The sequence below is a fragment of the Diabrotica virgifera genome, chromosome 7, assembly GCF_917563875.1.
Source record: "Diabrotica virgifera virgifera chromosome 7, PGI_DIABVI_V3a".
In the NCBI taxonomy this organism is placed as follows: domain Eukaryota; kingdom Metazoa; phylum Arthropoda; class Insecta; order Coleoptera; family Chrysomelidae; genus Diabrotica; species Diabrotica virgifera.
In genome coordinates, this window is record NC_065449.1 from 1,009,684 (window position 1) to 1,034,956 (window position 25,273).

General features: G+C 31.1%; 1 protein-coding gene across 2 annotated transcripts in view; it reads right to left on the reverse strand.

The window, feature by feature from the left end:
• Positions 1-369: 369 nt before the first annotated feature.
• LOC114328438 (uncharacterized) overlaps positions 370-25,273 on the reverse strand; it is a 68,943-nt gene continuing 44,039 nt past the window's right edge. The window contains exons 10-14 of one of the 2 annotated variants that reach the window (XM_050656503.1): positions 23,430-23,662; positions 16,935-17,508; positions 13,065-14,018; positions 8,087-8,329; positions 370-4,368 (exon numbers count right to left, since the gene is read on the reverse strand). In XM_050656503.1, coding sequence (XP_050512460.1) covers position 4,368; positions 8,087-8,329; positions 13,065-14,018; positions 16,935-17,508; positions 23,430-23,662 — 2,005 coding nt within the window. In that variant the 3' untranslated portion in view covers positions 370-4,367. Of the gene's footprint in view, positions 8,330-13,064; positions 14,019-16,934; positions 17,509-23,429; positions 23,663-25,273 lie in introns of both variants that reach the window. The other variant, XM_050656504.1, reaches the window with a different exon arrangement.

Genomic DNA, 25,273 nt, shown 5'->3' on the forward strand with positions numbered 1-25,273 from the left:
CTATATTATTAATATATACATCATAAGATTCGATTCCAGCAATAAAATTGCTGGTAAATAACTTTTCCTTGTATTTTGCTAATTAGCCCAGAGTACTACTGTTTCCTCATTTTGGGGCGCTGCTGTTTATTTTCAGTCTTTCTGTGAATTGGATTATTGTTTAAGAGCTTCGACATTGTATTATTTATTTTTCTGTTTATCTTTTAGTTTTTGTCTCTGGCTAATTTCATCTTTATTTTGGCCATGACAGCATGGGATCTGATTCCACATTGGCTCTTCATATCTTGTGAGCTACATACTGCTAGTATTATACGCCATGTAGGTATAGCCCAGTGGCCATGAAACTTTGGAAAGTAAAATAACAAACAATATACTTCATTTAATTTTAATGTAAAAAATATAAAATGATTAAAGTAAAAATATAAACGATTAATGTAATACTTAACTTAATAATAGTAATAACTGTAAATAATAGTTCGAAAAGTTAACATATCTACTCAGTTCTTTACAGCACTCACGTAATAATGAGAACAATAAAAATCTTTGGTTATAGCTAAAATCCAAACAGTAAACTTAAAAAAAACACTTTAATTATTTGTCATGTATTAATACTTTTGATATCATACTCGTATTTATATGATCGTCATATAAATAATATCATCATTAAATTAATATTAAAGTAGTATCACTAAAAACAAAATGGCAAGTAAAAGGCACTAGAAGACTTGCTGCAGACACATTCAGGTATAGGCCATTGATGTGTCTGATTGGGATAAAATCTAAATAAAAAAATCAACGAAACGGATGTTAAGAACAACCATTACAAAACAGATTCAAAACAAACATATTGTAATGGTTGTTGTTAAGAAGGAACAAATGTATTGCACAAAAACGATTTTTTATTAATAGGCATGGATCCTGTGTACCAAAAAAAAGTTTATTAATAGCACGCTGAAAATTTGTTAATAGCTTAACGATGTCTAGTCGACAAACTGTGATGTATGGGAACACTTGAACAGGGGAAGCTTTAATTGTGGAACGTGTCATCCTGACAAGATTATGATTGTGAAAACTAGCTGGTTGTTAAGTTTATTCAATAACAAACTTTATATAATATATGGAAAAATGTTTGTCCGACTGATATGTTGGGCCATTTTAATAAGTCCGACTAGAACATGTCAAATGATAGGAATTATGACAGGCGATAAATGGCAGTCTGATTTTTGTATGAGAGTTTAATGAAAGGGTAACAAATCAATTTATAGTTCTGCCCGACAAAATATATGGGACGTTTTCGTAGTCTAACGTTCTAAACCTGTAACCTGTTCCACAACTAAAACTTTCCCTGTTCCAGTGTTCCCGTACATCAAAGTTTGTCCGACTAGACACCATTAAGCTATTAACAAATTTTCAGCTTGCTATTATAGTTATTAAGGTACCAAGGGTATTATAAGGATAATAACGCTTGAGGTGAATGGTGTATATACCGAGGGCCTTTGGCCCGAAAGATAAACGTTGACCGAAAGCGTTATTATCTATAATACCCGTGGGGCCTTCAACGTTTAATGACCGACTAAATCATTCTTTATGCAAAAAAGTTGAATGGATTTTGAATTAATTAGTTTTCAAATAAGTACATTTACTAGTAATAGTCGTATTGTAATTGTGGTAACCATAGTATTACTTAGGTTGATATCTGTCAACCTGACAGTATTTAACTATTTATTTAAATTTAATACACTAGGGCGTTATTTTTCAAAATATTGCCCTAGGGCATTATATCATGCTTAACTGAGTTCGAAACCATGTCATTATTTGTCAAATAATATATGAGTCGGACATTAATAAACTTTTTATTGGTACGCGGGATCCAGGCCTATAAAATTTGGAGGGAATAAGCGTATTGCACAAAAATAATATTTTATTAATTATTAGTTCTCTAGCTTAAAAAACCAACGGGAGTTGTATGATTTTTCTCATCGACGTGTTAGTAAGCGCCATGTAAAACTGCCATGTAAAGTTATTCCAATATGTAGCCGTTTGACGAAATTTTTAGAACGGTTTAAAAAATAAAACTTAAAATGACATTTGCCACAAATTTCACTAGTGCTTGTTTTAAAAATAAATTCTACAAATTCGATGTTGTTTGACGTATGGTTGCATAGGATGTCACAATTTTTCAGGCGGAAATATGGGCATCAAATAGAAAGGCAGATTGCCATCTTCACCGACCGTCAGGCAGCACTTACGGCACTCAATTCTGTAGAGGTCAATTCTAAGCTAGTATGAGACTGTGTGTGTGTGCCCTAAATAAACTAGACGACCGTAGCAAGGTTACGGTGTTCTAGGTACCGGGGCACAAGTGTCATACGGGCAATGAAAAAGCAGATGAAATGGCCAAACGAGGCTCATTAACGCCATTCGTTGGACCGGAACCCTTCTGCGGCGTTGCAAAGGCAGTTACAAGAATGGCTACAAGAAAGTGGGTAACTTATAAATCTTTGGAATGGTGGAGGAATTCACCAGGACAAAGACAGGCAAAACAGTTCATCACAGAACATCCCAAATAGCACCGAACGGGTTTATTAAGTCTTTTAAGGATGCTTTAAAACTGTAGAATAAAACTAAAATTAAAACCATTTGGTTTTTAAGTAAACCTTAAGGTTACAATAAAACCGCTTTCAGCATAAAAGGGCCCACACTGAAAGAGGTCAATAAAACCAAAAATAAAAATCTTTTTAAAACTTTGTTTTCCTAAGCAACTGGTTTTAAAGCTGCTGTGAAGGTGCTTTTAAAACCACGTTAAAAGACAGTTTAAGTTCATGCAGTTTTATAGCAAACTTAAAAAGGTTTCTTAAATGGAGACTTTTAAAGACAATTTGCCATATTAAACGATTCTTTAAACCCATATACTCCATATAGGCCAACAAATATTTACATGTGTTATGACAGGTAGATACGTATTTGCAACCATAAAATAATAAAAAGTACTTGGTTATTTCGGACTGTCAAGGTAGAAAAACACTTGCGCGCCCAACTTTATTGATAATGTTAACAAAAATACGTATAAATAACTCATGCGCCCTAAAATATCTGACTTTTGGCGATTAAAAAATAATAATAATAGAACAATTTAAATCCGAAAAATATTAATTTGAAAGAAAAATAATTTTATCTACAATTTTAATGTTTTAATGTTAAAATAAATCGAATTTATGTCTTTAAGTCGCTTATTTATAATTTTTATGTAAGCCTTATATTGTAATCTATCATGGCTGTCAGCATCTCCAGAAAGCAATATGGCCAAAAACCAAATATAACTATTTAGTCTATCGACAGAGAATTGTTAAGATCAAATGGTTTTATTTTATGCCTTTCGAAGAGCCTCTATCCTACATAAAAGCAAGGTTACCTTGGAATTAAAACCATTTAGTTTTAATGTTGCTGTCAATAATGCCACTCAATTTTAATGTGAGTCAAACCTTCAAATCGAGGCGCCGTAGTGCTGTGTGTGTTGTATTCTTTAAAAAATAAGCCGTATTGACCAGTTTGTTGATATTTTAAGTACTTCCGATTTATTTCTTTCATACAACTGTACTTCAACTTTTTACAACACACTACACCACTGTGTCGCTCTAAAACGGCCGACCATTGTGGACATGAAAGAAGAGGGGATGAGTTTAGTTTTATTGTTTCTAACAAGAAGCATAGTTTAGTCTTTACTACAATCAAATTGATTCAGTTAAGAGCGTTTGGTTTTAATACAGCCTAATAATCGCTTTTAAAAAAGCAACTTTAAAGAAAACTAAAAAATAGTTTAAGGGCATATGTTTTACTGACATAATAGTCTTGAGATCAATTTAATAATAGGTTTTATTAGTCATATTAGGAGAATCTTTAAAACTGCAATAAAACTAAAAGGTCACGAATTAGAATCTAATAAAACCAAACAGTTCGGATGTTCTTCATAAAACTGATTAGTTTTAAAGTGAACTGAGAACAAACCATTTTAAAACTACAATAAGACAAATTATCTATTAAGATTAATTAGTCTTATTTGATACTCTTATTAGATACTTTAAAACTAGTGACAAATGCTTAACAGTTTTAAAGTTCTGGCAGTATATCTACAAGGTAACTTTAAAACCATTATCTTCTTATTTACCACAATAAAACCTTTATAAACCTTAAATAAAACTAAAATGTTTTATTGTGCTACTTGGGATTCGCCAAATTTTACGACATACCTAATAAGCAAAGACAGGGAAACAGTCAAAGCCATAGTGTGTCTGCTAACAGGGCACTGTAAGCTGAATAGGCACTTCAAGCTGATGGGATTGTCAGATGATGACCTGTGCAGATTGTCACCTGGAAGAAGAAACAGATTTACATTACGAGAAAAAAATCCACCCGCAAATAGTTACATGGAAGGTTTAGTCTAGAAGCTATTAGACCTTTTAAAGATTAAAGTGTCAGGCTAGAGAATGTAATCTATGATTAAAAGACCACAACAGATCTGAAAAGGTCGCAGAGGAATAGGCCAAACCTCTTTAAACCTATCTATGGTTGCTTGACAACAATCGAATTTGTAATATACATTTGCGATAAAATTGCCAATTCAAGGTTATTCTACCGACAGTAGTACAGTGTCTGATTTTATTTCAAATACATTTGTGGCAAATGCGTTTGAAATTATTTCTAATAAAGTCTAAAATTTGAAATTAATTCTAGTAGTCTTGCGCAAATGTTGCACCATGTTATTAACATGTGTTCTTATAAACATGTGCTGTAAAACATGTGTTTCTTTAAAATGGGCAAATTTATAATGTAATAGAGAAATTGAGTATAAGTGTATTACTGCATGTTGTCAGTTGTCGAAATATGGAAGATATAAAGATATGAATATCACATCCTTCAAATTTTTGTGATAAAATTTTGAAGAATGTGATATACGAAAAGCTAATTCAAAAACTGAATGATAGACCAGGGCGCATCTGTAAAGATATTAGTACATTTGGATGTTGAGAGGTGACTCATATTTTTTTGCAGAAAATACTTGGAAATAACTCATATAATATTTGAGTTATACTTCTGCTCAAAAAGGTCCGGAACATTGTTTAAATAATCAAAATATCAAAAAAAGAAGCAAAAATTCGATTTTTTTCTTAGTTTTTTGATTATAACTTTAGAAGTATTCATTTCCGAGAAAACTTGCACAAATATAAAAAATTGTCACCCTTATTGCAAAATAGCAATAATTGCGAAAAAACCATAAAAAAAACAAGTATTCGCATTTTACGTTTTTCAACCATTTATGCTGCACTTAGGACCTTCATATTTTACCCACAAAAACTTTATGATATAATAAAACAACACTCTAAATTTAATTAAGATCAGTTTAACATATTTTTTAATGCAGCTTTCGCAAAAAAAATTCATTTTTTTAAATGTTACAGGACTGAAAATAAAGCAGACAGTAAGTTGTTTTTTTTTAACATATAGAATAATACTGTACCTTTAATTTGCAATTTTTAAAATTAAAATCGGTTAGCTACTACAGCGTCAGGATTTTTTTTAAATAAACATTAATTTTTGGTGCTACGCGCAGGACAGCGGATACGTTTGCTCTGATTGAGCATTTCAATAACCTTTGATAATGATTGATAAATTGTAATTTTTAGTACATTTCGATATAGATAAATAAATTTGTTTATTGCAAAATAAAAACACATACTTTGTCCTTCTTAGAGAATAATAGTACATTGTTTACCGGGTAGGAAAAGCTTAACATTCCTGGACGACTGTGAAGATTGCTAAGTCGAGGCGCAAGCCGAGACTTAGCAACACAGAGTCCAGGAATGTGGCTTTTCCTACGAGGTAAACATACTATTTTTCCGCAAATCGTTTAAAATTCGACAGATATTGATTGATTTAAAAAAAACGCGATAATTTTATTCCCAAATAAATGGTGCTTTGAAATTCCTAATAAAATTACTTGGGTTACTATGGAAACGTATTGAGGTTTTTTTTTTTTTAAATTGTCAAACTTGACGCTTATAAATTTAATTGCTGGTGTTCTCGAAAGTAAAATGATAAGTGATGATGAAATTTCCATTCCTGGGACTCCTCCAGAGCTGGTTGAGGCAGTGAATACTGCTTCATTAGAATTATTGCCAAAGAAATCAAGAGAAAAGTACGAAAATGCATACAGACGTTTTATGGATTATTAATAATTTTCTATCATTTATGTAGAACACTAACAACTGTACGGAAATATCATTTCCTTACAGTAAGGAAGTCCTGACTTTTTCTTCAAGAAATTTTGACACGAATGTCAAAATTTCCTGGCGATTTGCGGAAAAAGTTTATTATTTTTAAACATATTCAATTGTTTAAACAATATTTCACAAATAATAATCAAATTAGTTTGATTTTTGTGGAATTAAAATATTAAAATACAACAAAATATAGAGTTAGAAAATAATATATTATATAAACATTTAAAGAAATTTTGGTGGAAATGAACTTGTGTGAATCGAACACCACTGTCCTGCGCGTAGCACCAAAAATTAATTTTTATTTAAAAAAATTCTTGACGCCGTGGTAGTTAATCGATTTTAATTTTACAAATTGCAAATGAAAGGTACAGTATTCTTCTATATGTAAACAATTTTTCAACTTGCTATCTGCTTTATTTTCAGTCCTGCAACATTTTGAAAAAAATGATTATTTTTTGCGAAACCTGGATTTAAAAATTTATTTTGCAAAATCTATTAAACCAATCTTAATCAAATTTACAGTATTGTTGTATTATACCATAATGTTTTTTTGGGTATAACATGAAGGTCCTAAGTGTAGCATAAATGGTTGAAAAACGTAAAATGCAAATACTTGTGTTTTTATGGTTTTTTCGCAATTATTTCTATTTGGCAATAAGGTGACAACTTTTAAAAGTTTTAACCAATCGTATATTGTAGTAAATTTAATTACGCAACTTTTATGTTAGTGTAATTTTTCTCTGAAGTGAATACTTTTAAAGTTATAATCAAAAAACGAATTTTTCCTTCAATTTTTGACATTTTAAACAACGTTCCGGAACTTTTTGAGTGGGAGGATACCTCAATTATTATTATATGAGTTAATTCCAAGCAATTTATGGAAAAATATGAGTCACCTCTCAACGTCCATCTCAAAACAGATTCGCCCTGGACTATGAATTTGAATATACTTCCAAGAGACACTATTTCGAAAGTTTTAGTAAACTAAACCTAGTAAAATCCTTAGAAAAATTGTGTAAATTATTAACATATTTCAAAAAATAGTATCTTCAACATTTTCTTTTTGTTTTGTACTTTCTCACAATCAGATTTATATATGGTTCGTACAGTTAAAAACCGTTGTACGTCATCCGCGTCATAGCAAGTGACGTCACATGATACCAACACAAAATGTTAAGTCGTAGGTATGTACTTTTTAGAATCGTTTATCCAAGTACACTGGAATTACAGCCACTTTCTATCAATGTAAACTTAAAGAAATTTACCATATCTTGTTTCACTTAATTTGTATAAGTGGAATATAAAACGTTTTTATAAAGCACATTTGTTCGGATCACAATTTAACTGCGATCGAACGAAGGTGACATTTTGGCTTAAATTGGTAACACTTATTTGACAGTTGCGGTGTTGATTTGTTTTTATTATTTACTGTAAGTGTTATATTTATTGCTTTTATTATTAACTTTAACATAAGATTATTACTTAATTCTTGTTTTCTATTTCTAATGTTTTTTTTTATTTATATACAGAACATTAATTTGTTTCGTTATAATCCACTTCTGCAATAATTATGTGATATATTTGATTTAAAATTAATTCAGGAATTTTTGTAATTTGGCAACAATGTCAACTGAGACCTCTGACGTAGATAATGACGTGCAACGGTTTTTATACTGTCCCAACCATAGTAATACTTAATTAGTAATACTTAATTTTGCTTGTTTATTCATGTACATACATCTATAACAACCTAAATAATAAAAGATAATAAAGTAACAAAAACAACCAATTTTTGGATCGCTACTAACTATGCCGTCAAATTTGAACTTTCCTCTTCGACTTTTCTCGTGTCCAAAAAATCAAAATACTCAAGTTCATTGGCGACGGTTGGACCAGCTTCGATTATAGAAGCTCCTGTTCCGTGGGATGCAGCAATATGATGCTGGAGCACATGATCTCGTGTGTACGCTTCAAATCTACAATCGCTGCATTTAAATGGTAGAGATGTCCAGTGGAACATTATGTGTTCGTTTTCGTCTTCAGATTTGAACCTAAAAATTATATGCTATTTACATCAACTCCCTAAAGCATATAATATACTCTTGAATCATAAATTTACGAGAACTTTTTTCGAGAGAAATGGAACATGATTTTTATGGTCTGCAAAAGGAAGTATGGCGATTTATAAGACGTCAAAGAACAGATAGAACCAAAACACATAAAAAAGGATACATGGATTGACTAAGCTCTATGCAGAGGCAGAACAAATGACGTTAGAACCGGAAACACCAAAAATTACACACAAATGAAGATGTTAACATACGTACAAAGGAAGTTCGAAAATCACTTCGAAAAGTTGAAGAACAGAAAAGCTGCAGGTAAAGACGGAATACCAAACGAATTACTGAAATATTGTGAAACAGTAATGACAAGAATAATTTACAAAATCGTAAAACACAATATAATACCGGAAGAACGGAGAACGAGCGAACTAATTCTACTATCCAAAAAGACATAAAAAGCAGCCAGAAAACTACAGAGGTATCAACTTGTTAAATAGTACCCTAAAACTTACAACTAAAATCTTACAAGACGTAATGAATCAGAGGATAAGTTTAGCAGATGAACAACAAGGTTTTCGTACTGGAAGATCGTGTACAGATGCAATATTCGTCATAAAGCAAATTACTTAGAAATCACTAGAGTATAATAGACCAGTATTTTATGTCTAATGGACTTGAAGAAAGCATTTGACAGAGTGAGACTCAAAGATATAATCCATCTTCTGTATAATAGAGAAGTCCCCCTAGATATCATTAACAGATTGAAAACAATCTACCAAAAGAACAAAATGGAAGTCAGAATGCATGAACAACTGACAGAACCTATAGACATAGGCAGCGGAATAAGACAGGGAGACTCATTGGGTCCTATTCTCTTTAATTTAATCAATAAAAAGCATCACTAAACAAAGAAGATACAGAATGGGAAACACAGAAGTAAATAATTACACTGTTATAAAAAATAACTTTTTTATATGAAAACGTTTTTATTATTTATAGAAGATAATATAAAATAATTTGACGATATAAAATGCTTAAAATTGCAAAAATTACACTATAATAAAAAAAGTACTTTTTATAATACCACGGTTGTTTAAAATGGTATATATAATATTTATATAATAATTAACTTATAAAATATGAATTTTAAGTATATCAACTGTTAATTATTTATTAAACAAATTAAAAAAAGACACGCAACAGCCCTGTTAGAACTAGGGAACTCTCGATCTGCAGTCTAATGCCACTGACCCACCATCAATTTGTAGATATCGATTTATTGAAATATCATTGCATTAGTAACATTTTTAAAATAAAAAATTGAAGAATCTCAGATGCAGAATCCACCAATTTAATAAATTAAAATGGTAGATAGTATTTTAAAACTGAGATTTTTCGTGTTTGAAAGTTCTTACTGGTACATCCTTAATCTGCGACTTTTTCAATTAATAAGACAGCAGACGACGAATATAGAAAACGAAAGGGAAACGATCACATTTTGCTTTCATTCGTCTAGGAAAAACGGACAGCAGAGGAACTTTCAGTACTCAAATCCGAGTAAAGGAAATAAAAATAATAAATGATGGTTTTGTTTGTTTTCGATTCAGAGGGTTGCACACCAGCTAGACAGGCACTGTTTCTACCCTTTCAGGCGTCATCAGTAGCTTTCGAAAGTGTGCCCACCTCTGAACCGAAAAACAGCTCCACCATCATTTTAAAGGGAATCTGAAAAATAATTCAAATTTCCCATCAGACGCGATACAGCGACATCTACTAAAAAATTGAAGAATCTCAGATGCAGAATCCACCAATTTAATAAATTAAAATGGTAGATAGTATTTTAAAACTGAGATTTTTCGTGTTTGAAAGTTCTTACTGGTACATCCTTAATCTGCGACTTTTTCAATTAATAAGACAGCAGACGACGAATATAGAAAACGAAAGGGAAACGATCACATTTCGCTTTCATTCGTCTAGGAAAAACGGACAGCAGAGGAACTTTCAGTACTCAAATCCGAGTAAAGGAAATAAAAATAATAAATGATGGTTTTGCTTGTTTTCGATTCAGGGGGTTGCACACCAGCTAGACAGGCACTGTTTCTACCCTTTCAGGCGTCATCAGTAGCTTTCGAAAGTGTGCCCACCTCTGAACCGAAAAACAGCTCCACCATCATTTTAAAGGGAATCTGAAAAATAATTCAAATTTCCCATCAGACGCGATACAGCGACATCTACTAAAAAATTGAAGAATCTCAGATGCAGAATCCACCAATTTAATAAATTAAAATGGTAGATAGTATTTTAAAACTGAGATTTTTCGTGTTTGAAAGTTCTTACTGGTACATCCTTAATCTGCGACTTTTTCAATTAATAAGACAGCAGACGACGAATATAGAAAACTATCGAAACTATAACCTCTGAATCGAAAACAAGCAAAACCATCATTTATTTTTATTTCCTTTACTCGGATTTGAGTACTGAAAGTTCCTCTGCTGTCCGTTTTTCCTAGACGAATGAAAGCGAAATGTGATCGTTTCCCTTTCGTTTTCTATATTCGTCGTCTGCTGTCTTATTAATTGAAAAAGTCGCAGATTAAGGATGTACCAGCAAGAACTTTCAACGCGAAAAATCTCAGGTTTAAATGACTATTTACCATTTTAATTTTATTAAATTGGTGGATTCTGCATCTGAGACTCTTCAATTTGTTAAGAGATGTCGCTGTATCGCGTCTGATGGGAAATTTGAATTATTTTTCAGATTCCCTTTAAAATGATGGTGGAGCTGTTTTTCGGTTCAGAGGTGGGCATACTTTCGAAAGCTACTGATGACGCCTGAAAGGGTAGAAACAGTGCCTAAAACAAGCAAAACCATCATTTATTATTATTATTTTTAAAATAGTTTGAAATAAAAAAAGTCAGGGTGATTTACAGTTTGATTGATTAGTGGGGTAAAGCTCCGTAGATCTGGTATAGTAATAGATAGCAATAAAAGTTAATAACAAAAATTGTAGCCAACTTTGATTACAGATTGATAATCAGTAATCGTAAATTGTCAGTTTTAGACAATTCAGTCATGGCTTACCTAAAATTTGGATAGATTTAGACCCGTAATTAATAATTTGCTCTGAAAAATGAAAATATCTCGAAAACTAATAAATTTAGGCATAGGGAATGTTACATAAAATACAGGGTGTTTCATTTAAAATTACTGAGAAACTAATGTACTTACGTTTTGACTCACCCTGTATTCAATATAATGAAAATTAGCAATATCGATCATTTATGAAAATTTTCACAATAACTAAAAAAATATGGTATCAATAAACTATTGCCGTTGTGCTTATTTTTATTTATACAGGGAGTTAAACTTGTTACGATGGTCATATAAAATTGGTTATAACTTTGTAAATACACTGTATAACATACTAAACCTTTATATTTTTGTAATGGAGAAGTTAAGAATATTTTGAATATAAAATAAAATACAGGGTGTTCTATTTAAAAAAAAAACAAAACATTGATCTGCCACTATGTTATCGAACACCCTGTAACATTCTAACTAATTTTGTAATGTGAAGTTCCAAGTTGGCTACAATTTTTGTTATTAACTTTTATCGATATCCATTACTATAACGCATCTACGGAGCTTTACCCCACTAATCAATCACCCTGTATAATAGCAGTTAAATATTGCATTGTTAGCTAGTTCTAAGCTATTCTGAAAATGTCACGTACCTAGGTAGCCTAGAACTATTTTTAAAATGGATTACAAAATTTGCGGAGACCGTGACAACAACCAAGCCAAGTATATAAAAACGTTTTAAAATACCCTGTTACGCAGACGACGCAATATTTATAGTCCAAGTTGAAGATAGTCTGCAAAGATTAGTCCACAGATTTAACATGAGAGCTAAAGAACTAAATATGACAAAAAAACAATAATAATCAGTAAAGAACCAATCAGATGTGAAATAGAAATTGATGGTATCAGTATTGAATAAGCAATAGAAATAAAATAACTTGGAATTACATTGCCAAGTTACGGAAACCTGGACAAAGAAGTGAGAAATCAAGTACAAAAAGCAAATAGACTGGCAGGATGTTAAAATCTTTACTCCTAACCGAAGGTAACACTACCCGTAAATTTGTATGAGAATAAGTGAGTAATGAAACAACGGACATTTTCACAATAATTTATTTACATGTGACGACCGGTTTCGCTATCTACAATCTGCACAGCATCTTCAGGTCGACGGTAAAAGTAAATTTCACGCTACAAAGTACAAAAAACCAGAATTGGCAACTTTTGTACTTTGTAGGCATGTAATTTACTTTTACCGGGGATCTGAAGATGCTGTGCAGATTGTAGACAGCGAAACCGGTCGTCCAATGTAAATAAATGACTGTGAGAACGTCTGTTATTTCATTACTTACCTAGTATGGACTCACACATGCAACCCATTCAATATTTATGTGAAAATGTTTGGAAGCTACCTACAAACGAGAAAAGTCTAAGTTAACCTTAAATGTATGTAACACTTTCTTTCCCTCTATTATTATAATAGGAATAAGGAAAAACGACAGAAAATCAAACAGAAGTTGATTTGATCACTGGTTATCCCTTCGAGCAAGACACGCATAACGTGGCATAACCTTACGTGTGTTGGGTAAATGCTTACATATTCGAAATCCCAAAAAAAACAAAAAGAACAAGAAGCACTTACCATTTATAGCAGAGTCGACATAACATTTTGTTAAGACTATTGTCCGGAGAAATTTCTTGAGGCATGGCTGAACTACCAATAATCGCAGCACACTGTGTTCTGAGTAATATTTGTAACCATACTTCTAATCGTGGATTTTTAGGTAAAGAAATTATATTACTAGCATCGAATGGTTTATGCAGCGTCTGTACATGTTTATACATACAACTGTATGTAATACTCACAGCAGAACATATATTACAACCAAATCTGTTGGTTTCGTTTTCTCGAAAAACATGGAAAATAAAATCAGACATGCGTCTGGATTTAAAATTGTTACATTTGGGACATTTCAGTTGCTTTACGAAAGGGAGACCGAACTTGCCGAATGATTTTATCAAACTCTGTTGGCCAAATTCATCTTCGGTACCAATATTTTCATTCATATTAATATCTTTGATATCATCATCTTCATCGTCAGAGAGAATAATGATATCGCTTACATCAGATCTCATTAATTTATTTATTCGGTCAATCAGATCCTCAGATTCGTCAGATTCTGCATAAAGTGGGTTTTCTAAACTATCTGCCATCTCCTTGATGTAAGGAGTCATTATTTTCGAAGGTATAACTGTAGATCTGAAAAACTCCAGTCGTGACTCATGAAATCTTTTAAGCAAAGAAGAGATAGATTCTTCATGCGGTACGTCCTGGACATCTTTCTGTTTTGGCTTAACGGCCAAATTTTCTACATTAGAAATATTAATAGCATCATTTACATCAGTCCTCATTATTTGATTTATTCGATCAATCATGTCATCGATAATGATAGATTTCGTAGATGATAAAGTATCCATAGGAGTTGGTGATTCTTGAGAAGTAATATTTCTTGAATGCGTAGGTGTAGATATCTCTGTTTCCTGCTGCAAGCTCTCCGTAGGAATAGACGATGATTCATCAAACAGCATACTAGGTCTAGAAAATAATAAAATATATTAGACATCTTAGTCCTGTCGCCAGGGGGGTACAACGGCCTCCTTAATTCAGATGGACTTACCCAAGTTTTTTACCCATGTATTTTGACCTGTAGAACACGAATTTTTTGGGTAACAGTTGATCCGGATGTCGATAAGATTGTTATAAATAAAGAACTCGAGGAATTACGTAACAGAGATTTTTCGCAAAACAAAACTTTTTTTTGTATTTTTTGGGTGATTCTAAGCAAAAAATGTTCTTACAAGTTTTTTCGTAGGATGCATAGTTTTCGAGATAAACGCGGTTGAACTTTCAAAAAATCGAAAAATTGCAATTTTTGAACCCAATAACTTTTGATTAAAAAATAAAATAGCCATTCTGCTTACCGCATTGGAAAGTTGTCAAATTCTATCGGTTTTGATTAAACTGCTCGTCAAAAGTTAGGGATATAGAAAATTCTGCTCAATTTTTATAGTAGATTTTTTCGAGAACAGATTAACGGATTCCGCTAATTTTTTTTTATTATTTTAGAGTTTTCTTTAGTATTTACACAGTTATGCAAAGGTATACTCAAACTTTTTTTTGTACTTATACCGGGTGGAAGAAAAGAAATGTTTTTCTTATGTTAAGTTTGAGACGCCCTGTAGGGAGGACGATGAACAAATGGGAGTATATATCTAAATCGTATTGTAGTCTTACGTTTTGTGAACATTTTGTTTTTTGAATCTCCCTGATATCTTTAGAAATAAAAAAAAATAGACGGTTTTGTAATTTAACATGTGTTTTAACCGAAACAAAAGTTTGAGACACCTTGTAGGGAGAAAAAGGCACAAAGGTGAGTAATCCTCGATATTTTGTTGTAGTCTCATATTTTGTGAATATTTAATTTTTTTAATTTCTCTGATATCTTTAATAACAAAGAAACTAGACGATATTACTCTTTAATATGTGTTTTAACTGTTGACATGCGTCACATCACACATGTGAAACATAGAAAAACATATTAAAGAGTAATACCGTCTAGTTTCTTTGTTATTAAAGATATCAGAGAAATTAAAAAAATAAAATATTCAAAAAATATGAGACTACAACATAATATTGGCGTATACTCACATTTGTGCCTTTTTCTCCCTACAATATGTGTCTCAAACTTTTGTTTAGGTTAAAACACATGTTAAATTACAAAACCGTCTATTTTTTTGTTTCTAAAGATATCAGGGACATTCAAACCACAGCATGTTCACAAAACATAAGACTACAATATTATTCTGATGTATACTCACATTTGTACCTCGTTCTCCCTACAGGGTGTCTCAAACTTAACACATGAAAAACATTTTTTTTTTCTTCCACCCGGTATAAGCACAAAAAATAAGTTTGAGTAAACCTTTGCACAACTGTGTAAATGCTAAAGAAAATGCTAAAATAAAAAAAAATAGTGGAATCCGTCTGTTCGCGAAAAAATCAACTCTATGAAAATCAGCAGAATTTTCTATATCCCTAACTTTTGACGAGCAGTTTATTTGTATTGCTAAAAATTAATTTTTTTATTGTTAAGCAAAGCTATAAACACATAGTGTTTTCCGTGCCCAATGCATGCGTTTTAATGTTCGTAATCTACGTAGAAATTGTCTGTAGGTATGCGCGCCTACTCGTTCGATTTTAAATGAGAAATTCATTGAAAACATCATTCAAGCACTATGTGTTTATAGCTTTGTTTAATAATAAAAAAATTAATTTTTAACAATAAAAATAATCAAAACCGATATAATTTGACTTGAACTTTTAAATGCGGTAAGCAGAATTGCTATTTTATTTTTTAATCAAAAGTTATTCGGGTTCAAAAATTGCAATTTTTCGATTTTTTAAAAGTCTAACCGCGTTTATATCGAAAACTATGCATTATACGAAAAACCTGTAAGAACATTTTTTGCTTAGAATGACCCAAAAAATACAAAAAAATGTTTTGTTTTGCGAAAAATCGCTGTTATGTGATTCCTCAAGTTATTTGTTTATAACAATCTTATCGTCATCCGGATCAACTGTTACCCAAAAAATTCGTGTTCTACGGGTCAACATACATAAAAAAAACTTGGGTAAGTCCATCTGAATAAAGGAGGCCGATTTTAACCCTCGATATAACGAATTTTTACGATTTGCGGAGATAAATTAAAACCCCTGTATAATGAATATTGAGTGCAGCAAACCCCTATATAAAGCACGCAACCCACAATCAGACCTGCTTCCCGCCCCCCATTCCCCTGGTGAAAGGTGAGCTACAGGATGTCGAAGAAGCTGTTATTAAGTGGTTTAAACAGTGCCGGGATAAAAATATACCCGTTGGAGGTTCCATGCTCCAAGAAAAGGCTCACCAGTTTGCAGAACAATTAGGGCACGCAGACTTTCGAGCCAGTAATGGCTGTTTGGATCGGTTCAAAAAGAGGCACGAAATTAGTTTCAAAAAAGTTTGTGGCAAAAGTGCTGCCGTGGATGATGTATCTTGCGAAGATTGGAAAGCTAAATTGACAGACTTGACCCGTGGATACAATGCAGATGAGACAGGGCTTTTTGACTGGGTTAAGCGATGAGAAATTCGTTATATAGAGGTTTAAATTCGGCTTTAAGAAGCCCTTTTTAACGAATATTGGCCGCATTTAACCTCGATATAAAGAACCCCGTTATTGAAAAATTCCCGATATAACAAATTTTTTTTCGGACCCTTCAGATTCGTTATACCGAGGTTCTACTGTATAAAGTGAATATTCCACAGGATGTTCATAACTTTGAGAAAAAAACACAGTATGATTGTTGTACCCGGTACACAAATGACATTTACCTGTCTAGTAACAACATTATTACAGTGATATATAACATTTAAACATGTAAACATTTGCGCTTACGCTCTTAATAACTTACCTCACAGGTCGAGCATTTGTAGAGTCTTCTATGATTGGAGTAGAGTCTTCTATGATTGGAGTAGTGTCCTCTCTGGTTGGAGTAGTGCCTTCTCTGATTGGATTAGTGTCCTCCCTGATTGGAATAGTGTCCTCCCTGATTGGAATAGTGTCCTCCCTGATTGGAGTAATGTCCAATAAGCTTGTAACAGTAACAGATATTGGATCATTCTCCGCATTACCTTCAACAACTGTCGGTTGTGATTCTAAGCACCTTAACGCCATAACTCTAAATGGAAAACCTGCGTGTTTATCCTTAATATGTCTTTCGACGCCATCTTTAAGATTGTGGAGATAGTGACAATATTGGCATTTATATAACTGTGAGCCATGCAGGTTCAGATGATTAATTACATCATTGGCATCAGCGTTCAAATTGATTTTACAATGAACACAGGTAAATTGAAGTTCTTGATTATGAAGTACCGTAAAATGATGGCGCAGGTTTTCCTCTTCAGGACAAATGTATTTACAATCCTTAGCACAGCAACTGTACCGTAAAGATGATGATACGAAATTCGGAAAGTTGACAGAATCTAAAAAATATAGGACTACTTATTTCTTAAATTCAGTAATCTTTATTTTTGTATCGTATAAGTTAGAACCACAGAACAACTTAGGCAAATACATTAAGAATAATAAGAGGCAAAAGAAAAAGCAATTGCAGATTGGTATATGGGTGATTCCATTTCAAATCACTCAATTTTGGAGCAAAAGAAATTTTGGATCTCCGATTTGTCTGAAAATTGGTATATAGCTTCTACGGGGCGTAAAAATAAGATATTTAAGGTCAAAAAATCTTCTTTTTTTTTCAAAATGTTATTTTATGCGATTTTACAGTGATTTGGTGTTTATTTAAACAAATTTGCATTTTCTATCGTGACGTATCAATGTAAAACATAATATTTTAATAGAAGGGACTCAAAAATGTCATTATATGGCATTATAACAAGTTACTTTGATTCAAAACAAGTTTTTGATCAAATTTTATAGTGTAGAAAACGTTAAAATACCGTTTTTTACATTTTTCTCCATTCCCAAAATTCATTATAATCGATTTGGCTAAAAAATTTGCCCACAGGTAGCCAAAACATAGGACTTTAAGTGGTGAGAAGGATTTGAATTATATTACAATACCAAAATAGTTACATGCAATATCATAGTCAAAAATATAGGCGTCTACTGTAAGTACAATTAGCTCGAAAATATCGACCTCACGACAAAAATTGTTAAAAGGAAATTGTAATAATTGTAAATACAAAATAATACAAATAATACAATACAAAGTAATAACAAAAAGTTAAAAAATGGCGGAGATATTGAGCAAAACAGGGTTCTCCTTTAAAATCAAGATGGCGACTATAACATAACGGAGGAATTCATTCGTGATTTTAAATTTAGGCTACTATTGAATCCCCTAAAGATTAGAAAAATAAAATTTTGGGCAGCTCGGCATGCAAGGTCAAATGCTATGCCGACTGGACTCATATACTTTTGAGTCTGATATTACTGCATGTAACTTTTTTGGTATTGTAATATAATTCAAAACTTAAAGTCCTCTGTTTTGGTTATCTGTGGGCAAATTTTCAGCAAAATCGATTATGATGGATTTTGGGAATGGAGTGAAATGTATTTTAACGTTTTCTACACTATAAAATTTGATCAAAAACTTGTTTTAAATCAAAATAACTTGTTATAATGCCATATAATGACATTTTTAAGTCCCTTAAATATATCAAAATATTATGTTTTTCATTGATACTTTACGATAGAAAATGCAAATTTGTTTAAATAAACACCAAATCATTGTAAAAACGCATAAAATAACATTTTAAAATAGCCTTTTGCTATCAGAAGTTATCCCAATAGAAATATATATGCCATGTTTATTAGATGTCTCTTTAATCATGCCACTGTCAAGTCATACCTCTATAGATTTAACCTATCCGAATCAGATCTTTGCGATTGCAATGGATATGTTGACGATATTAATCATTGGTTGTTTGGATGCAAACATAATGATGTTGCAATTAAGTTTTTGATGAACAATCTGGTTCAAGAAGAAATACCTTTCCCACAAAATAATGCTTCTCTTTTATATTTGTCTCGTAGAAATTTTAAAATTAAACAAATCATCTGGGAGTTTTTAAAAAGGACTAAGAGGAAAATTTAACTTGCACTGAATGAGTCCGGTTGAATGTGTTTAGCAATAATTATTGTTTTTTTATGTTTATCCTTATTATGTAATATTGTCTCCCTGTGAAAGTTCATTAAGTAGATTTTGCAGGGAGGTAATAAGAATAGAATTGTATAAAAGTTTATATTGAAAAAATTAAAAAAAAAAAAAATTATACAAAAAAATATGTATACAAAAAAATGTATAAAAAAAATTAAATCTTAAAAAAAAAAAATAAATAAATAAATAAAAAAAAGTATAATAAATTATAAAAAAAAATAAAAAAGAGAAAAAAAAATTAAAAACACAAAGAGGGTGTAAACCTCCGCGGGGTTGATCCGGGTTGAAGCCTTATCGCTGTGTAAAAAAAAACATATATTTATTAGCATTTAGTATTAGTATTTAGTATTAGCATGTAGTTTTTTTTGTCGATTTATTTATTTGTAAATTAATTTAAGTTGGTTAGGGCCATGAATGAGGAGTATACCTACTGGTCAATTAAATGTTTCCACTTCTACATATGTATGTATGTATGTGCGTGCATAAGTATTATATGTGCGCACATGTACCTAATGTATTATGTAATGCAATGTATTATATTTGGAATATTGTAGCAAACAGTAATTTATTATCTATCGTGGCTGAATGGATCAAGTAATCCAAAGCCAATAGGAAAAAAAAAAAACATTTTGAGAAAAAAAGAAGAAGATTTTTTGACCTTAAATATCTTATTTTTACGTCCTGCAAAAGCTATACAATGTGCGCCAAACCTCTGGTTTTCTTTGATTACGGCTAAACTATGAGATATACAAAAAAATGTTTAAAACAAAACTAATGTGTATCAAAGAGGTCTATATTCTAAAATTATTTTTGATTATACAGGGTGAGTCAGAACGACGGTATGAACTAAAGTTGTATTTTTTTAAATGGAACACCCTGTATATTAAATCATTTTTGAATATATTATTTAAAAATCTGAAAAATTTGTATAAGGTCTTATAGGCCTAAAGTTAATAATTTTTGAAATATTTACATTTTTATTGAAAAAAATGGTAATATTTATAGGGTTGTGGATTATGTTTCCAAAGAAATAAAAATTTAAGTGATTGGTCAAAATTTTTAAAATATAGTGTTATTTTTAAATAATTTAATATTTTTTACTTTTAGCCATAAAATATACAGTGTGATCACTATTTGCAAATACAAAATTTTCTATTTTTTTTTAATGGGACACCCTGTATATTATTTTTGCATTTTGTAGTAAATATTACAACCTTTCTTTTGGTATAAGGTTGTATGTACCTAGCATGTTTCGTTTTGTGGATATTTTAAAAAAAACTATAGATTTTACGTTTTAGCGGATTTTTTATTTAAAAATTTTTTTGCAAAAAAAGTAATTATAATCTGGTTTTAGAAACATACACTAAAATATAAAATATGAAAATAAAAACGTAGTTAAAGATTAAAATAAATCGTATGCTAGTACAATTCAATTGAATTTAATAACTTTAAATTATTTTACAAAAAAATATTTTACCATTTTAATGAATGCATAAATTAGTTACTAAATGAAATAAACAACCAAATTTTAAATCAACCGTAGTAATTTTTCTACTACAGCAACTTTCCTGTACCAAATTAATTGTTAGTTAAGTTGTATTTAGTTAAACTTTTAATTTACCTTTTAAATTTACTTACATACATCATACATCTTGAGAATATAAAAATTATTATAAAGTATGCTTTAAAACAGCTGAATGTTAAATGTATCAGCCAAATTATTTATTAATATAAATAGTATTTACTGGTGTCACAAAAGCTGGTAATACTTTTGTAGTTGAAATTTTTGTAACAATTTTTTATATTTTAAATTTTAATTTTTTAACCGAAAAATTTTTGGATGACATTTGTTTTGGGCGAAACCATTAGAAATTATTACCAGCTTTTGTGACACGAGTAGGTACATAATAGATACTATTTACTTCTTAATATACTTCCATAACGTTCATTTGTTTCAAAGTATACTTTATACGTTCTCAAGATGTAGGTAAATTAAAAAGTTATTAACTGATCTTACTCGTAAATACAATATAACTAACAATTAATTTGGTACAGGAAAGTTGCTGCGGTAGAAGAATTACTACGGTTGATTTAAAATTTGGTTGTTTATTTAATTTAGTAACTAATTTATGCATTCATTAATATGGTAAAATATTTTTTGTAAAATAATTTAAAGTTATTAAATTCAATTGAATTGTACTAGCATACGATTTATTTTAATCTTTAATTACGTTTTTATTTTCATATTTTATATTTTAGTGTATGTTTCTAAAACCAGATTATAATTATTTTTTTTGCAAAAAAATTTTTAAATAAAAAATCCGCAAAAACGTAAAATCTATAGTTTTTTTTAAATATCTACAAAACGAAACATGCTAGGTACATACAACCTTATACCAAAAGAAAGGTTGTAATATTTACTACAAAACGCAAAACTAATATACAGGGTGTCCCATTTAAAAAAAAATGAGAAAATTTTGTATTTGCAAATAGTGATGACACTGTATATTTTATGGCTAAAAGTAAAAAATATTAAATTATTTAAAAATAACACTATATTTTAAAAACTTTGACCTATCACCTAAATTTTTATTTCCTTGGAAACATAATCCACAACCCTATAAATATTACCATTTTTCTCAATAAAAATGTAAATATTTCGAAAATTATTAACTTTAGGCCTATAAGACCTTATACAAATTTTTCATATTTTTAAATAATATATTCAAAAATGATTTAATCTATATGGTGTTCCATTTAAAAAAATATATCTTTGGTTCATACCGTCGTTCTGACTCACCCTGTATAAGTGAAAATAATTTTAAATTATAGACCTCTTTGATACACATTAGTTTTGTTATAAACATTTGTTTGTATATCTCATAGTTTAGCCGTAATCAAAGAAAACCAGAGGTTTGGCGCACCCTGTATACCAATTTTCAGACAAATCGGACATCCAAAATTTTTTGCCTGAGTGATTTGACATGGAATGTACCGTATACAAAGTCACATGTGGGAACTGTTCAAAAACTTACATCGGTCAAATTGGCAGAACCTTTGACAAACGCATAGCAGAACACAAAAGGGCTTTCAATAGTAGAAACATTGATTCTACGTACGCACTTCACCTTCTAGATCAAAATCATTATTTTAATGAACAGTAAAAAGTTTTATAGAATACTGAAAAACCTACGAACCAAAAAAGGAATACAGCTAAAACAAATAATGACCCAAAACGAAACAATATTAACCAATGACAAGCATAAAATGGAAAGAGAGAATAAAAGCAAAGGAAAATTAAAATAACGTAATTGGCGGATCAGAGAGACATACTAAGGAAATAGAAGCTTTATAGGAAGAAGAACTAGAGTATGCTATAGAAAAGATAAAGACTGGGAAAACTCCTGGGACCGATGAAGTTAGTAAGAAATGTTGAAATATATGGGAGAAAAAGCAAAGAAAAGATTATTCTACATTCTAAATCTAATATAGAAGAAAAAATATTGCCTAGAGGATGGTCAAATGTAATAATTGTACCAATGTCACTGCCTGAACTTTGCTAGACTTAATACTGAAAAAGAAATGGACCTGGTTTGGACATTTATCACGGATGGACGCTAATAGACAAATTAAGAGAGTACGGAAGACAAAACCAATAGGAAAAGATAGAAGAGGACGTCCGGTTAAAACCTGAAACGGGTAAAGTTATAATAAAGATTCAGATAAAAAATGAAGATATTGAACAAGTGCGCAACTGGACCGGGTTTAACACAGAGACACTTTTAAGAAAAGCAGAAGATAGAGATGAATTTGCAATGGTTATGCCAACCTTCATTGTCGGCACTAGAAGAAGTGGCATATCATGGCAAGAAGGAAAACAAATAGCACATAACAGAAAAGAATGGAGAACATTTATCAAAAGTTAGAGGTACCAACCCAAACCAATAGAGCTTCTCATCGATTGTCATTTGTTTCTCGCTTCTGTCATATGTTGTATAATCTGTGTATAATATTAATATACACGGAGTGTACGACATATGGCAGAAGCTCGAAACAAATGACTGTGAATGAAAAGCCCTATAGTATAAAAGTGGCATTTTAAGTATATCTATTTAAGTGAAACATTAAATTAGATGTAAAACATAACCAAAATGGAGATATAATAGCATGCATATAAATAAAAGTTTAGTATATGAATATTGTAGTTAATCATGCAATTACCATTCCTAATGGTAATTTCCTCTTCATTCCTAATTTCCCCTAATGTCATAATGTCACCCTTAAAAGTACCCGATATATGAGATGAAGCTGGAGATGTGGAAGCACCATTATATGCCATGTAATGTACTGGATTAATTGGAGACTTACTTGGTACCGGTATTTTTTTTAAATGAAACTGCAGATGTCTGGTCATATTCATTCTAACTTTTGTAGTGTATGGACAGGCTCCACATCTAAAAATAAATTTTAAAATATTTAAATATGTAATATTAAATACAAAAATATTTCATTTTTTGTAGAAATGTTGCTTATGAGTTTTAAAGTAGCCCACAACAGAGCTGCATTTATTCCTCGAGCTAATGTCAGGGCTTTTTCACTCTTTCTTCAGCATATGGGGTAGTGATGTTGATTATAGTTACTTTCGAGTATTCGTTACAAATCATTACTTTTGTATAAAGTAATCATTTACAGTATTCGTTACTATGATTACTACGATTACTTTTGTATTTGAGTACCGGTAATCATAACATGAGGTAATCATGATATTATCGAAAATCGTATTTCTCAGTAGGTAGGTATTCCGATTTGGTATAGGTATTCCGATATAACAAGTAATCATTGACAGTATTCGTTACTTTGATTACTATGATTACTTTTGTATTTGAGTACCGGTAATCATATCGAAAATCGTATTTCTCAGTAGGTAGGTATTTTGTATGCCCCCCTAAATGCCCTGGTCTAATTCTAATAAAACCAATGCAATACATACATACAAAATTAAAGTTGTTGATCATACTGTAGAAACATTATCATTTCCACATTTTTCCGGTCAGTCTAGAAAGTAATCAAGTGTACTGGTTGTAGATACAATAGTCGTTACTCGCTTTGATACGATTGGTACGAATTAACGAAGTAATCAGAGTAATCAAAGTAGATACAATAGGCGTTACTCGCCCTAATACGATTGGTACGAATAACGAAGTAATCAGAGCAATCAAAGTAACCAAAGTAGATACAATAGTCGTTACTCGCTCTGATACGATTGGTACGAAGTAATCAAAGTAATCAAAGTAACGATTTACCTCTCTGTACAGTAATCGTTACTTTCGGTATTCGTAAGTAACGAGTACTTTGTAACGAATAGTTACTTTTTCAACTTCACTAATATGGGGTCGTTTCTCACTGCGTTCCTGCTTCAGTTTGTCCAATAATGCACAATAATATGGGCTATTGGTAGTTTTACCTTTTTCAAGATAGTCCACTACACTAGACTTTTGCAATCCCAAAGTACAGTAGCCATGACCTTTCCGGCCCATTGATTGACTGACTCTTAGCCTCTTCGGAGTACTTTTGGCGGCTTCAGCCCACTGCCGTGCGTTAATTTTGTTCTCTGGTTGTAATGATGCCTGCAGCCCGGCGTACAGTGGTGAATTTTGCCGAAAACCTGGCCAAAATGCAAAAATTTAAGTTTATATATTCCGAGAAATTTTATATGAATCTTGCTCTGTAGGTTTCGGAGGATCATAAACGGCCGTTGAGAGTAGAACAGTACAAGCATATCACATATTTATATTAGTGTAAAGTTGGTATTGAACGAAAGCGGACCGAATAAAATTAAAGTGTCTTATACAATTGAGGCATTGTTAGGTTTTCGTTTAAAACTATTATAGTTAAAATAATACACGTCTATAATAGACGTGTATTATTTTGTTATTTTATAGTAGATACTATTTCTTGAGGTAAGTGGAGTATTTCAATATACTTTTTAGATTCTTTTTCCTAACATAAACTTTATTTACAACATATTTACAAAATGATGGCAATAATCTTCAATCGTTTTCTGT